This window comes from Diadema antillarum, unplaced genomic scaffold (assembly GCF_040938485.1).
Source record: "Diadema antillarum isolate AM-2024a unplaced genomic scaffold, OU_Dant_1.0 scf00000007, whole genome shotgun sequence".
NCBI lineage: Eukaryota > Metazoa > Echinodermata > Echinoidea > Diadematoida > Diadematidae > Diadema > Diadema antillarum.
The window spans coordinates 3875657-3891624 of NW_027270896.1; the positions used below are offsets into that span (position 1 = coordinate 3875657).

Here is a 15968-nt window from a genome sequence, read left to right on the forward strand (position 1 = left end):
GGGTTTATGCCAGGATTAAGTGTGTGCGTGTGTGTCACACAAAAACACACTGCTATAACTTCTGACCATCCGAATATTGACAATAATTGAGGGTTTCTTGGACGAACACTGAACAAAGACTTTCTATAGCACAGTCGGTAGAGCACCGGGCTAGCAATCCGCAGGTGATTTTCATTGCTCATTTTCCACGAAAATAAAAAACAAAAACAAACGAGTATCATATATATATATATATACATATCATATAGGTATACATATATATATGTATATATATATATATATATATATATATATATATGTGATATAGGCCTATATATAAATGATGAATTGACCCAAAGTATAAAACAAATATTGCTATTTTTACGTCATTTCTCCCCAAAAGTTCAAACCAGAAACTCTCAATGCAAAGTATAGTGCGATTGGTGATATACTAGGTTTAATGTCGTCATGGACCTGTTATCAATGAACGGACTTTCGACGAATCCAACCACTTAGAAGTACGGGATACGGCGCCATCTGATCATGCGCATCTTAATGGCCCGAATTCACGAAGGTGGTCCAATTGAAACAATGGTTTAAACCATGGACAAAGACCGTGGTTTTGTATGGGGCGCTAAGTGTCGCATGGCCTATTTCGTTACGAAATCAGTCATTTCGACATGTGAACATTTTGTAGCGAGATGAAAATTTCGTCGACAAGATGGACGAAATGGCTGATTTACAAATCTATACGGTCTTTGTCCATTCGTACGTTCAGACGTCTCGAAAATGACGATTGCGTAATCATGCATCCAGTCTGACCAAAAAAAAATATATATATACATATATATATAGACATATAAATATATTATGTATATATGTATATATATATATATAATTTCGTATCGTTTGGAAGAATGTGCGGAAATGTAGAAAATGAGATTGCAAATCACACGCTACTTAGTAAAATGCTCACATTCACTGTGAAAAAGTACCTGCGTTTTGTTGAAATGAAAATGTCGAGCGATGATATACCAATACATACCACAATTACACATACATTTCCCTTCAATTAAGAGAGATATTCTCTTCTGCGCATTTGGTTCATAGATTTTTCAAAGCTGCGTTGTGCTTTTCCCCGGCTTGTTGGCGGCAGATATCATTAGATAAAAGCAGGGAAGAATGCTTATTTTTTTTTAACGCTTTTGACATAAACAGAGCATTGCATTAATTTACAAAATTAATGATGAATATCCATGTGCAGTAGGTCCATCATATCATCAAGGGGGTATCACATACGCATTTCACGAATGGTGTTTGGAACCAGACGATGCAGGGGCTAGCGATAAATAGATCTACGTTGCATAATTGCAACGAGTGATGCATCTTCACAAAGCATCAACCCGGCAAAAGATATTGCACAAATGGTGTCAGTTTGTAGAGTGGATAGGAATTTGAGAATGATTAAAGTTGCTCTGTCTTCTTTTGAGTGGTATACTTTCATATAGCAAAACATTGTCTTCGCCTGGTAATCCTCGTTAATATAATTGAAATATGCGTTATCCGTTTAAAAGATACGAAAACGTTTCGTAATCAGTTGTTTGGCTTAATTGCTTTGCAATGTCCATTTCCATTCCTATCCTTATTTTATTTGTACTGTGCATAAATCATGTATATCCTTAAAAATACAATATAAAATATGTTGTTATTCATTATCACATGTATTTTGTTAATTTACGTTTTTGAAATTATTACAAATATGTTCTGCGTATGCATTGTATATAATTTTCCCTGTTTATTGATGGAAATGAAATAAATTTGAACCTTTCAACCAAAATATGTAGTTCTCCAAGGGATGTGCTGGCATGTATCACTTTACTTCTGGTAACCTGAGCGACGAAGAGGTCATCTCAGCCACAGTGTCATGTATCAGCACTGAATCATGCTATAGCTTCCATTCAGTAATCAGGAAATAATTGATACACCCTTTGAACTCGGACAATGTATTTGATTAGAGCGACTAACTCATGATCATTTTTCCCCAAAGCAGACATTATTTCTTTCATCTAACATTGCTACAAACTTTCTTAAGTGCAAGATAAGCTCATACTTTCATACAAAAACAATTGCAATGACTAATCAGCGAGAGAATGTGAAGACAACATGAAAAGTCGATTAAAGGAAGGCAGTCCTGAGAATTTTCACTGTACTGATAGTTAAGAAGAGTAAAAAATATAATCTTTCACCAATTTATACACGTGGAAAGCAAACACTGTCTCCGTACGCGATTTTTGAAAAAAATATTCCTGCAAGCGATCGTGTAAGAGCCTGCAAAAAGGTGCAACGTCAGTGATGCCCAACTCACCAAGTTGACACCCGTGCCTCAGAAAACAAATTCGTGTTCAAAATGATCATATCTGATTTTGTCATGAAATGTGACAATAAGTGGTTTTATTGTCGAGCCCACCGGAGGTAAGGGGAGACTATCAAAGGGATCGAATGCGGCGTCTGTCCGTCCGTCGTCCGTCCGTCGTCCGTCCGTCCGTCCGTCGTCTGACCGTAACGCTACAAAACCTTCAATATTTCTTTACTCTGGGCTTCAATTGCAATCAAACTTCGAGGGAAGAGGGGTCATACAAAGTTTCACATTTTACCATATATGAAGGTCACCTCAAGGTCAAAGTTCACAGGCAGGGGTCAGTGAACTTTAGGGCGCAAGGGTTAAGTTTTTATGGCGCGTTTCTATTAGGGGTCATAACTTTTGATCCATAGGTCCGTTTGTTACCAAACTTGGATGGTAGATGTCCCTTGGGGAGTAGATGATCACCACAAGGTCAAAGGTCACAGGCAGGGGTCAACGAACTTTTAGAGCCCAACGTTAAGTTTTTATGGCGCGTTTCTATTATGGGTCATAACTTATGATCCATAACTCCATTTGTGACCAAACTTGGATGGTAGATGTCCCTTGAGGAGTGGATGGTCAACACTAGGTCAAAGGTCACAGGCAGGGGTCAACGAACTTTTAGAGCCCAATGTTAAGTTTTTATGGCGCATTTCTATTATGGGTCATAACTTTTGATCCATAGGTCCGTTTGTTACCAAACTTGGATGGTAGATGTCCCTTGGGGAGTGGATGGTCACCACAAGGTCAATGGTCACAAGCATGGGTCAACGAAATTTTAGAGCCCAAGTTAAGTTTTTATGGTGCGTTTCTATTATGGGTCATAACTTTTGATCCATAGGTCCGTTTGTTACCAAACTTGGATGGTAGATGTCTCTTGGGGAGTGGATTGTCACCACAAGGTCAAAGGTCACAGGCAGGGGTCAACGAACTTTAAGGGCTCAATGTTAAGCTTTTATGGCACGTTTCTTTTTCGCCATAAATTTTTACTCTTTTATATCTCTTTTTATCTGTTATATCTCTTTTTTTATCTGTTATATCCCATTTGCGTACAGTTTCTTGTACGCGAATGGGCGAGACACATTATGGCACTTGCCTTGTTATTTCAAACAAAATATTTCAAGCTTATTTACATATATAATTAATATGAAATAAAATTGTAAATATGAATTTATAAACATTTTAAAATCAAACATGCCATCAAATAGGGACTGTCCTTTTCGAGCTTCCATCCGTGTTGCATACTACTTGCGTACAAACCACTCTCGCGCGCATTCTTATCATACTCCGTCGTATAACTGAGTTTTGCGATCAAACCGAAGATTACCTGGGCATAAGAGACTCGAATTCTTCAAAGAAAATATTGTTTGTATATCGATATTTCTGTACGTACTCAGATATCAAACGAATATGACTTCCACCTGGCAGGGTAAAAACAGAGGGCCGCAGGGATATTATTTCGCTCCACTTTGCCGTGCAGGTCCAGTCGGCACTGGCAGCAGCTAGCTCAGTGGCACTGTACTGCAGTCCAACCTCGGCTGCAGCCCCACCGTAAATGAAACGTAGCTAGCCACTTTCCTTACCTCTCTACGCTTCCTTTCCTCGGTTCTCTTCGAAGTCGATGCTTGAGGTGTTTCTATTCTATAACTCATATGAGCAATTATATGGTCGGGATTACATCTGGCTTCAGGAGTTTTCTCGGTATATAACCAAAATGTACGAGCTTATTTGGTGATTTGAAGTTTTGTTTTTGGTGAAAGTAGTCCATTGGAGGTACCAACAACATTTTTTTTTTAAATTCGTGAGGACTGCCTCACTTTAACGATCAATATTATGTGAAGTTGCGCCGGCGCCAGGGGCAGATGATGACATCCTCGTCTGTTGAACCAAGCTACATACATGCACATGTAGAAACAGAACGGCGAGCAAAATGTATTGTCCCTGTAGCAGGTAATCGTCTGACGACTGAATCATGCAGTTTAAATCAATCCAAATGACCGTATCCTAAGAAAGCAATATTAGTTGTTTTCGCTTAAAGTGAAAACATAGTAGTGGTAAGGGTTTGAGAACCCGTCTTGCACCATTTTATATTTGCTTGCAATATATCGAAAGAGTCTACCAAGAAACTTACCTGGCTGACGCGATTTGCTGGGATGATGAGTTGTTTGGGAATATTTTGAGATAAATAATAAAAGTCGGTATACCGACTCGGTATACCGACTTTAATTCCAGAAGGATCCAGGTTAACTCGGTCTCAGGGACACTCGGCCCTATTTCAGACAATTTATTCGCAGTCCGTGATCTTCACAGTCTATGCATAGGCGCACATTTTTGTTGGCGCGCGAAAGAGGTTCTTTGATGCGCGCGTTGTATCAACTCGGCCCATAACCACGATAACTGCGACCAGCCAGAACGCGAAGCGCTCCCATAGTACAACATTGTACAATCTAGAGGGACAGCTCGGCCAATGTCGGCCCCGCCATCAAAGTGAGGCCGAGTTGTTCCCGAGTCCGAGTTCAATAGCCTTACCCCAATCGGGTAAGTTCTAAGATTAGGCATACGTGTACATTTTGGAGCGAAATTTGATAATTTTGCAGGCGTGCCAGAACTATGTTTTGCATTTAAAGTATGTGTGGCTATACGAGCACTGTTCGAAGTAAAGTGAGAGGCCAATGGAGATGGTAACATACATTGCACCACATGATGACACTAGCAATCTTTTCCTTCTGCGTATTCAAAAGTTCAAAGCTGACGTTGACCGCAGTGTAATGATCCGCCCAGGCACGTGGTACCGAGGAATAGCGGATAATTCTCTTATCTGTTAATCGGAGGCCCAGAGTTCGAATCCCGTCAACTGCCTACGTCCTAGCTTGGACAAGATGTTTTTACCAACCATATGTCCCTCTTGACCCGGGTGTATGCACTACCTACCCTGAAGCAGCTACCGTAGATTAAAATAATACTAATAATAATAATAAAAATAATAATAAAAATGATAATAATAATTACTTCTTTTTCTTGCCTCTCCTTCTCTCACACTCCCTTTGGTTTCGTTCTATTTTAACACGAATACTCCTTTCTCCCACACTGCGCCTCTTTCCCCATTTTCCTCTCCAATTAGAGTTGCACTCTCTCTCTCTCCCTCCCCCTCCCTTTCTCTTTCCCTCTCTATTTCTTTCATTAAATCATTTAGTTATCGTTATTATGAACATCACTTCTTCTTTCTTTATATGTTCACCATTTATCCATAGAGATCCAGAATCTCCATCTCATTCTTCAAGTATTTTGCAAACACCTCAGGAGAGTCATTTTGTCTACGCGGACCTACATCTATTCAATTGTCTGCTGAAAACTAATTTCTTCGTTTCTGTGGCGAGCTCTCCATCTCTCTCTCTCCCTAAATCAATAAATCAATCAATCAATCTATATCTATCTATCTATCTATCTATCTATCTATCTATCTATCCATCTATCTATTTATTTATGTAGCTAGCTAGCTAGCTTGCTGACACACTGTCATATCTGCCATATATTATGATTATCTATAGCCACTGTCATATCTTCTGATCTATCTCTTACTCAATCTTTCTGCCTATCTGCCCTTCCCATCTCCTTTTATCTCTATCTGCTGTGGTATACCATGTCTATATGCCCATACTTATCTGTCCTGTCTATAATTATCTTTATGTGATTTTCTACATTTCAGAGTGTTTATTGTTTTGTATTAGTTTTCTACCCAGCTACCAGTAAGTGATGGGTGGGTGGAGAGGGTTTAATATTACTATACCTGGAAGAGGACCTCCAGTGTAACAAGGCCGAGTACATTAATACTGAACGAACCTCATGAAAGAGCATTAGAGACTACTGTAGAGGGAATTAGCTTACGACTGGAACTATGGGTTTCAGACGTGGTGAAGTTATGTGTGCAATCATGTTTGTTTATTTGTTTGTTTGTGTGTGTGTGTGTGTGTGTGTGTGTGTGTGTATGTGTGTGTGTGTGTGTGTCTGTCTGTATGTATGTATGTGCTTGTTTTCAAAAGTGGATGGATGCAGATGAACTCGAAGTGCTGATGGCAGTACCTCGTGTACAACGCTAAACTTACTTCAGGAAAAAGGAAATAATCTATGCAGAGAATGGTGACGAATCATGAATTCGACGGTGGGGGTTTAGGCAATAAAAGCATGGGAGTGCTAGTCATGTGGTCAACTTAACACACCTACAGAGTTGGTTGCTTCATTTTGCTCGATTGCTTTCTGGGAACATCTTTCCAATCTAATTGAAACCTCATATTTCCGTTCATGCACCGTACACCTCACTGCGTTTAGTTATCACTAATGAACGAGAGCAGAGGCTGATATCGTTAAAAATAGATGCTTGATGGATTTGAAAATGAAGAACATGGATGGGTTAAAAAAAACAACAACAACAGTATGTCATGAGTCTATTTGTTTCGCACCCATGCATATTCCTGTCTGCATCAGGCAGTGAATTGTGAACTTAAATCACTAATTGGTAAAACAAATTATGAGATGGTACCACTTCTCCTAGCCAACACATACATCTTGAAATAACTTGTTGTAATGCGTTATGCCTAATTCTATGGTATGATTAATGTCAAAGACTGGGGTCAAAGCGAGCGTAACTTCATCTTCATCTTTATTTTGCTGAGACAAATACAAACTTTTCATGAAATGAACCCCAATCAAGATATGTAAATGTGAATACAATGTTATAGGCATGATAACTCGTGATAACTCGTGACAGAAATATTCAGCGCTTCTTTTGTTTTTTGTTTTTCTGTTGAAGACCAGGAATTAGTCCTCACAATCGCGCAGGCGTAGTGAAAAGTGAGCACAAACATGCACGATAAGGTCAGTTGAGCGGATTCAAAGTGGAACAGGACAATATGAGGCATTATTAACAATCTTTAACATCATATTGCATTCTGACTTGAGATGATTGTTTTTCAAACCATGTTCTCACATCTCAACGAAACGACCCCCTCGGCGTACATGTCAATATGGCGTCCTATGAGTATTTTAAACACGTAAACAAAACAGAGAGAGTGTGCGTGTATAATGTGTGTGGATCTTACTGCGTAGCTGATTTGGACACACAAAGTTTGCCCTCCGTGTCGACAATCAGGTATCTATTATCGGCCGTGGTGAGCGCCCACTTGGAGTTTGGCGTGGTAGAGAGGCTGAGAGGGGAGAGTTCGAATATGGTCTCGTCCTCGTGATCCTCGCACTTGCTGGCCTCGATCGACACGAGTTCCGAACAGCCTGCAAATATGAAGGAGAATGTTGGTGTGGCAAACGGAAATGCTGAATTCTCTTTTTCATGGTCATTGTGGTCTTAGACTGCGTTTATGCTGAACTTTCGGGGGTCATAATTAGGCTGAAAAAAACGCCTTTAAACATTGTTATTGTTATTGTCAAACATTGTTATTGTTACTATTGTTATGCGGATGATATACAACTTTATTTGTCTTTTAAACCCACTGTGTCTTCATTTTCATCCGCCATTGCAAAACTCAAAGCATGTTTGCAAGACCTGAAAATCTCGCTAACATCTAATGGTCTTAAACTAAATGATGATAAATCTGAGTTTCTGTTATTGGACTCAAAGCATATGTTAAGCAAAGTTGATTATCAATCATGTCATGTCAACATCGGTAGCACTTGCATTACTCCGTCGAAAACAGCCCGTAATTTAGGTGTCGTATTTGATCAGGAAATGTCATTTCGAAGTCATGTAACTCATATTCAGCGGAATGTTCGATATTAGTTGCGTAATTCAAGTTTCATAAGGAAATATTTGTCTAAATCTGCCGCTGAGATACTTATTCATGCTTTGATTTCTTCTCGGTTGGATTTTTCGAATTCATGTAATCTTCCAAAAAAAAAAAAAGATGTCACAAAACTTCAACAGTTGCACAATTCTGCTGCCCGATTGTTAACTTTTACTAATAAGTTTGATTAAATATCACCAGTTCTCCTTTCCTTGCATTGGTTACCTGTACAAAAAAGGATTATTTTCAAGATTCTGTTATTAGTACATCATTCAGTTCATTCTTTCTCCCCCGTATACATAAGTAATTCTGTTCAAAAATACAATCCGACACGAAGACTACGTTCATCATCAGATACATTCATACTCCAAACACCCAGAGTAAAACATGGGTATGGTTGATCGTGCTTTTTCCATTATGGGACGAAAATTGTGAAATCAGTTGCCTCTTCAGTTAAGGGGACTGTCATCTACAGAGTCATTCAAATCCAACCTTAAAACTTATCTGTTCCTTTCATAGTGAGGACTGCAATTGCTGTATGTCATAAATGTTGGATCAATATTGTATTTTTAATTGGTATATGTTGTATTTTTTATTTGGTATATATTTGTTTTTGTTTACCATTTTCTTCTTTGTTGAAATGTTTGAATATGTATATGCATGTAAATATCTTTTCATTTCTGAAGCGCCATGAGCACTGAAAAGTGGACCTGTGCGCTAGACAAATAGCCACTATTATTATTATTATTATTATTATTATTATTATTATTATTATTATTATTATTAAACCCCTGTCACACTTTCGCGGATCAGCATACCGTACAAGAAACGAGCGATATTTTAACAGCTCATCCGTTGTTGAAGTCGTCAATCCGGTGGACAAAGTGTTTTCCGGGGGATAAAATGTGGGCAAAAGTTTTCGTAATTCGAGGAGTGTATATGCTCGGTTTAAGGGCCGAACAAAACGAACAAACAACGCACCTGGGGCAACTGTGTACATGACAGTGGAAGGTGCGCAAACGCATGAGAAACGAATATGAACCGTATGCTCACAGGACAAAACGCACGAGGAACAAATATGTGACGCATGAGACGTGCATCGATAGAGAACCGTGCGTATGCTTTTGATGTGCTGTACATAGCTGTTCCATCCGTTCCATCTGTTGCAGCAACGGACTCTACAGAAGGCCTGGCGGATGGAAATGTATGGAAAACGACAAAGTACATCTTTCAGACAAGGGTCAGATCGTGTTATCCGTATTTGGTGAGAAATACAAAATGTGCATGCACAAAGTTTTCTGGCCCCTCTGACGGAAATCACCATGATATAAACGTCCATCCAAAGAATGAAAAGGACATGAAACGCATAGACTGATAGAAATGGATATCAACGGATGCCAAAAATCGACATTCGTTTCCCACGCGTTTGCTTCATCCGGCAAAGTGTGACAGGGGCATTAATTAAATATTTGATAATTATAAACAATGTTTCAAAACGCCGATTCAAATCGCACCAAAAAAAAAAAAAGGTGCGTTTACGATCGGTGATTCTCTCTGAACACGGGAAGCAAAATCACGTATAAAGATTCTGACGTCACCTCAACTCTTCATATTCACAAGAAGTAGACAGGAACATATATGCTGAACAGCTTGCTACAATAGGGATTTATAGTTTTTCAACAATGCACAGTGCATAAATGTACTTCCAAAATTGGATCTTTCTCAAGCTCGAAAAAAGAGCATAAACAGGATATACCTGATTGGCGTTTTTTGATCAGGTTTTTCAGATATACATTTCAAAACCCTGATTATGCCTTCGCAAATTGTTCACAAACGCACCCTTTTTTTACATTTTTTTTTCATTTCATTTCAATTTATTTTCATATTTCTCACATATATCACAATAAAGTATATAAATACGAAAATTATACAAAACATAATTCAGATGAGACTTCATCAGAATGTACAGAAGTTTGATTTGGTATAAACACGAGGTCTGTATGCATGCGAATTACACTGTGGTCATAATGCGAAAAAAATATGATGGGGCCTGCGTAAAAGCATTAGCTTGTACAGCCGCAGGTCCCGTGAGTAATCAGATTAGGGGAAGTTTAAAGTACGGATGTTTTTTAAGACCAACTATATCTGGGGAAACCGATTAAAACAAACAAAACAAAAAATCCAATTAAATATATATCACTAAATAAAAATACAGAAAAACAGAAAGCTGAAAGGTCACATGTTGCAGCAGTGAACAACAACTGCAGAGATTCAAGGGGTGTGTTGCAGAGTATAGAAAATGGCGTAACTGTATGTCATAAATACATAAGTAGAAGGTGGGATAATGAGATTTGTCTTGAATGTAAACAATACCGAAAGCTCAGGAGTAACATTCCAGCATGGGTCCTAAAACCAAGCATTCCGTGTGACCATAGTAACCGACAGCTGTCACGCGCGAGAGTTTCGATAACCGAGTGGAACAATAGGTGCATGAACAGCGCAATAGGCAGACTGTTCAAAAATAGTGTTCATGGTTAGGATCCCGTCGGACTAAGGTGGGATAGACAAGGGGTAACATGTAAAGAGCAACAAGAACTATACACTATGCATGCCGTACAATGTAGCTGCTAAGAAGATATTGCTTCAGTTTTCGTTTGAATGAGGTTACAGTGGTACAACTTACAAGTTCCATAGGGAGTTCGTTCCAATATTTGGGCCCAGCGAACATAATGGTTTTTTTCGCGAAAATTGTTCGGGTACGTGGAAGGTGATATGCGTAACGTTGACGAGTTGGATAATCATGAACTGTATAATTTCTTGTAAACATTTGGGAAAATACGTCTGGTAATTGGCCAGTTGAAAATTGAAACATAAACAGGCCGACGTTGTAATAAAATAACTCGGGAATTTTCAAAATTTTATTACTTACAAAAAGTTCGTTCGTGTGGGATAAATATCCAGTGTGGTTAACAATTCTAACAGCTCGTTTTTGTACAAGAAATAACGAATCGATAAGGTTTTTAGAAGCATTTCCCCACGCCAGAATCCCATAGTTGAGATAGGGAGATATCAAAGTTGAATATATGCTCTGTAGAATATTACTTGGAAAATAATAGCTAAGTTTGTTAAGAACCCCGGTATTTCTAGCAATAATTCTGCTTACATAATTAACATGGGTTCTCCAAGATAAATCACTATCGATATGAAGACCCAAAAATTTTGTATTGTTGACCTGTGACAGATCAATGTTGTTTATCTTGACAGAGAGAGGTAACACAGGTAGCGAATTACTGAATAACATATACTGAGTTTTATCAATGTTTAAGGATAATTTGTTCGCAAAAATCCAAGATTGGACAGAAACAAGTTCTTTATTTATTATGTTTATAAGCGCATCAGGATTTTGATGAGAGAAGAACAAATTTGTATCATCTGCAAAGCAAACGAAGGAGAGAATCTTAGAGGAGTTCTGGATATCATTAATATATAAAATAAAAAGAAGTGGGCCTAACAAGGAACCCTGTGGAACACCACAAGAAATCAGTTTTGGTTGGGAATCGTCACCGTGAATACTTACAAATTGTTTTCTATTCGTTAAATAATCAGTGAACCATTCTAGCGCCCTTCCCCGAATTCCGTAATGATTTAACTTATAAAGTAAAATGTCATGGTCTATTGTATCAAATGCCTTGGAGAAGTCAAGGAAAACACCGACAGTGTGAGAAACATCATCTATAGCATGAGCTATCTTAAGAAGTAGCTATCTTAAGAAGTAGCTATCTTAAGTACATATGCAAGGATATTACTTTCTTACACTACTCTTTCAAGACGATGCTGATATCATTATCATCCCAACATTGCCAGCTGTCCTGTACACATAACCTATGACGGAAAAGCTCCAAGATCACCTGTCTCAAATATTTTCCACAAACCACCTTCGATTCAATTGACATTTTTTCCACCCTTTCATGCTTAAGTGTGACACAAACCCACCAAATTGATGGTTTGGAGTGTAACTGTTAAAAGAAAACATAGAAGGAAATGGGGTAAAGAAAACACGTGATGATAATAGTGTCAAGCTGCGACTATTCACAAGTAGAAATCTTCTGTTGTGAAGTCAACAAAATATAAATTTACTGATTAGAATCTTTAGGACATAGAAGTTTAATCACGTGGGAGCACATATACGACATACACACATACATCATCATTTATAACTACTTCTTATTTGCAAATCATCTCCCTTTTCCATATTTTCTTTGTCTCTTTCTCCTCTCTCTCTCTCTCTCTCTCTCTCTCTATCTATCTATCTATCTATCTCTCTCTCTCTCTTGGAGTATTCATTGAAACGATGAGACAACAGAATGTCGAACAAAATTTAGAAGTGTCCCTTCCACTAAACAGACAAAAATACAGCAAAATACTCTTACTACCAAAGGCTAGACAATAATTGATTCCAGAGTACGGCTGCCATGCATGGCATTAAAAAGGAAATAGTTATTTGCTATAGAAAAAAAAAACCCAATTGCCTTTCCAAGCCAATCAGGCTACATAAAAGCGATTGCGAAGTACATTATTGTGTGATCTTGAATATCAAGAAAGCGAGATGTTAAGAAAAGCATGATGGTAGAACTCCACTCGGTTCTACCAAATCAATACTCTTTCGCAGCTCCTACAGAAACGTGCTGTAATACTTATCCCAGGTTTGCATTACTATACATACATCATGTTACAAGATGACGGCCTCTTGCACTCGTACCTTGAAAATAAAATATGTCAATGTTCCCACGTATGCTATTTTCTTTAATGAGCCCCCATGTCTATTACGTTATGAGTAACAGTATATCATTGTGTCATTTCAATGATAATGATAATAATGTCAATAATAATAATAATAATAATAATAATAATAATAACAAAATGATAATAATAATAATAATAATAATAAAAATTTTCATTTTGAATTTTGTGCTAATCTATTGCACTCTGTGAATCTGTACAAGTAGACCAACTACTTTAAATTGAAACTGAAACTTTTAAGTAAAAATATAAAGAAAACACACAACCGGACATCACATAGCGCACACATAAGGCATGTATGTGCATGAGTATCATTGCTTGAATGTACGTGAATGGGATACATAATAATCTTAATGAGCACAGGATGCGTTCAAACTCGTGATAAAATATGAATACGTGCTTGAACATCGCTCATTTATGCATGATGACGAGCTAGTCTTTTGTCGACTCACTGTCCCTTTCATTATGGTTATTAACAGGATTGCGCTGGGGAAGCAGGGGACAGTAGTTTGATATCTGCACCAGATAGTGCCTGTGCTTTCCTTGGTTGTCCGTCACGCGCCGACAAACGTGCGCTTTAACTACCTAATTTCTATGGCTGTTATACGGCAGTGTGTAAGCGTTCTCATTGCTTCAAAACAGCAATATAGTGGCTCTCTATACTTTCTACCTAGTTTCTATGACTTTTTCAAAGTAGCGCTTAAGCGTTCTCATTACTTCAAAACACCAAATTATTCAGACTCTATACTTTGTTTTGTTTTGCTCTCCCAGGAGAGGGCGTCTGAAACAGATCTCTGCGGGCAAAAAGTCAACTTTTCCCCAAAATAAAACGGGTACGATTTAATACCCTATCGACTTGATATTCACGCACAAATTATATGCAAAACATTACATCCGACGCATGACTCAAGGCTTAGTTTTATATCAAGTTGGCTTTAGAGAGTCGGCTTTCCTTGGGCTTGCCAATTATTGCAGCAATGTGATGTACTTTGATTTGCCATTCAGTGCTATAAGCATGATAAGTAAAGGGTGCTGGGTATACAACTCGGTAGTTGAAAGTGATAAGTGAATAACAGGTTGATGAAGATATAGATGATGCATATCTTAGTCCATGGACAATGCAATATATTGTTCTTCTATACACAATGAGAATGGGTAGTTTCTTGTTTGGGATGCATATCGTTTTGTTTTGAGTCTTCCATGCCATTTGCTTTTATCAATGAGTCGTTCAATTTCATTTCATGCAAATCAATTTCTATATGGGAAGACCACGGTGAAATACATCAAATCAAATTAAACTGAATCGAATGGAAGACAAATGTAACCTGTACATGGAAGCTAATGTAATACAGTCAAATAAGAAGAGGAACCTTACAGGTAAAGATTTTTAGTATGATAGTGGTAATATTCGGTGTGTTTGATTTCTGTTCATGAACGTTCTTACAATTTTTATGATTGTTAAGGTTTGTTTGTTGTCGTTTTTACCAGTGTACCAGTGTACCAGTGTGTTTGCGAAATATCACTGAGAGTATATCTATACTTTAAATTCGTTTTCTTCAAGGCACCTCCAATTGTTGGAAATGGCTTTGCCTGCATCGATAGCGGGATGGGGCAAAAGTAAGCCGTCGCGCACGCACTATGAATACTACGGGCGATGACGGGGAAGTCTATAGGTGCGTGAAGTTTCGTCGCATTTCTTGCAACTAGTTCGTTACATATTGGATACGACTTACACTTTTTCCATCCTAGTTTGAACACACTTTTTTGTTCTTTTAAATTCAGGTCATGTTGACACAATCGTGACATATTTCTAGGCATTAATTACTACTTCTTGGTCAAAGATGATGATCAAGGACAAACTGCCTCAATGAAATAGACACAAAATTTTCGCTGTATTTTATGAAATATCTCATGATTGCACAATGACTTCGCCTTAAGTAGGTTACCTTCTTTAGCAAATAATTTCATCCAGGTACCCTTGACGTTTTGATGAAATGTAACATGGGGATAACTGAGTTTGATGTCGAAGGTGGCACGGTCCTTCCCGGTAGTACTGAGCAGACGGCCTCGAGTGTTGACAGAGAGATAATGGCCGGAGTAGTCCTTTAATCTCACTCGATCTCCGGTCACTTCCAGAACAAAAAGGCACTGTGGACAGCAGTCCCGCATCATCCTGCCCTCTCGACTCAAATACTTTCCCTCGGCGTCTTGGAAGTAGCCATAGCCCTCGGTGTATTTCAGAGTAAATAGCGCGTTACTCTGCCAAGGAACAGTGGTGTCAAAGGCCAGCCTGCCGGCATGCACACGGCCGTAGCACTGCTTGGCTTCGCTGAAGAGGCATACATGGGGATGTATATCCAGCCTAACGAACCACTTCTGATCCATTTTCTGCATCTGTTGCTTCTTACACAGAACTTTCTTGTTCTTGCTCGAGAGGCACATATCTTGGGCAACGTTTCGGAGAAGCCAGCCACCGCTACCGCAGCAGCCCACGTCGATTTCAAACTGCTGCTCTTCCTTGGGCTCCTCTGCGTCCACAGACACCTTGCCGGACTTGTCAACCGTCAAATAATGACCATTGGTAGAGTAGATGGCGTAGACAGACGACAAGGATCCATCCCCTTCGGGCGCAGAACTCTCAAGAGTCCACTGTTGACCCTTGGGCAGTCTTTTTGGTACATTGTCAAGACTGACATTTCCGTCATAATCCGTCGTCAAATACTTTCCCGACGACGACAGCAAAGCTATCTTGTAAGCACGCGACATGTTTCACTCAGTCTGTCAAAGGCGCTTCGCAGGGTTTGCGTTCCTACACGTTTCACCGGACTGCGACGTAACTGAGAAGAGGAATATGCAATATCAATCTATTCTCCTAGTCCATCATCGCATATTTGACTCTTGCACCAATTCAATTTTCCAGTTAATGCTAATTGTTCGGCCACGAAACGACGAGCAGACAATGCATGATTAATGAACTCAAGCATCTCGAAGTATCC

The 15968-nt window shown here is 38.8% G+C and overlaps 1 protein-coding gene across 1 annotated transcript in view; it reads right to left on the bottom strand.

Moving 5' to 3' along the window:
• The window catches only part of LOC139716678 (fascin-like), a 51402-nt gene extending 35664 nt beyond the window's left edge, over positions 1-15738 (bottom strand). Inside the window, exons 1-2 of the mRNA XM_071628211.1 lie at positions 14919-15738; positions 7477-7663 (exon numbers count right to left, since the gene is read on the bottom strand). Coding sequence (XP_071484312.1) covers positions 7477-7663; positions 14919-15738 — 1007 coding nt within the window. The remainder of the gene's footprint in view (positions 1-7476; positions 7664-14918) is intronic.
• Between the last annotated feature and the right edge of the window lie 230 nt (positions 15739-15968).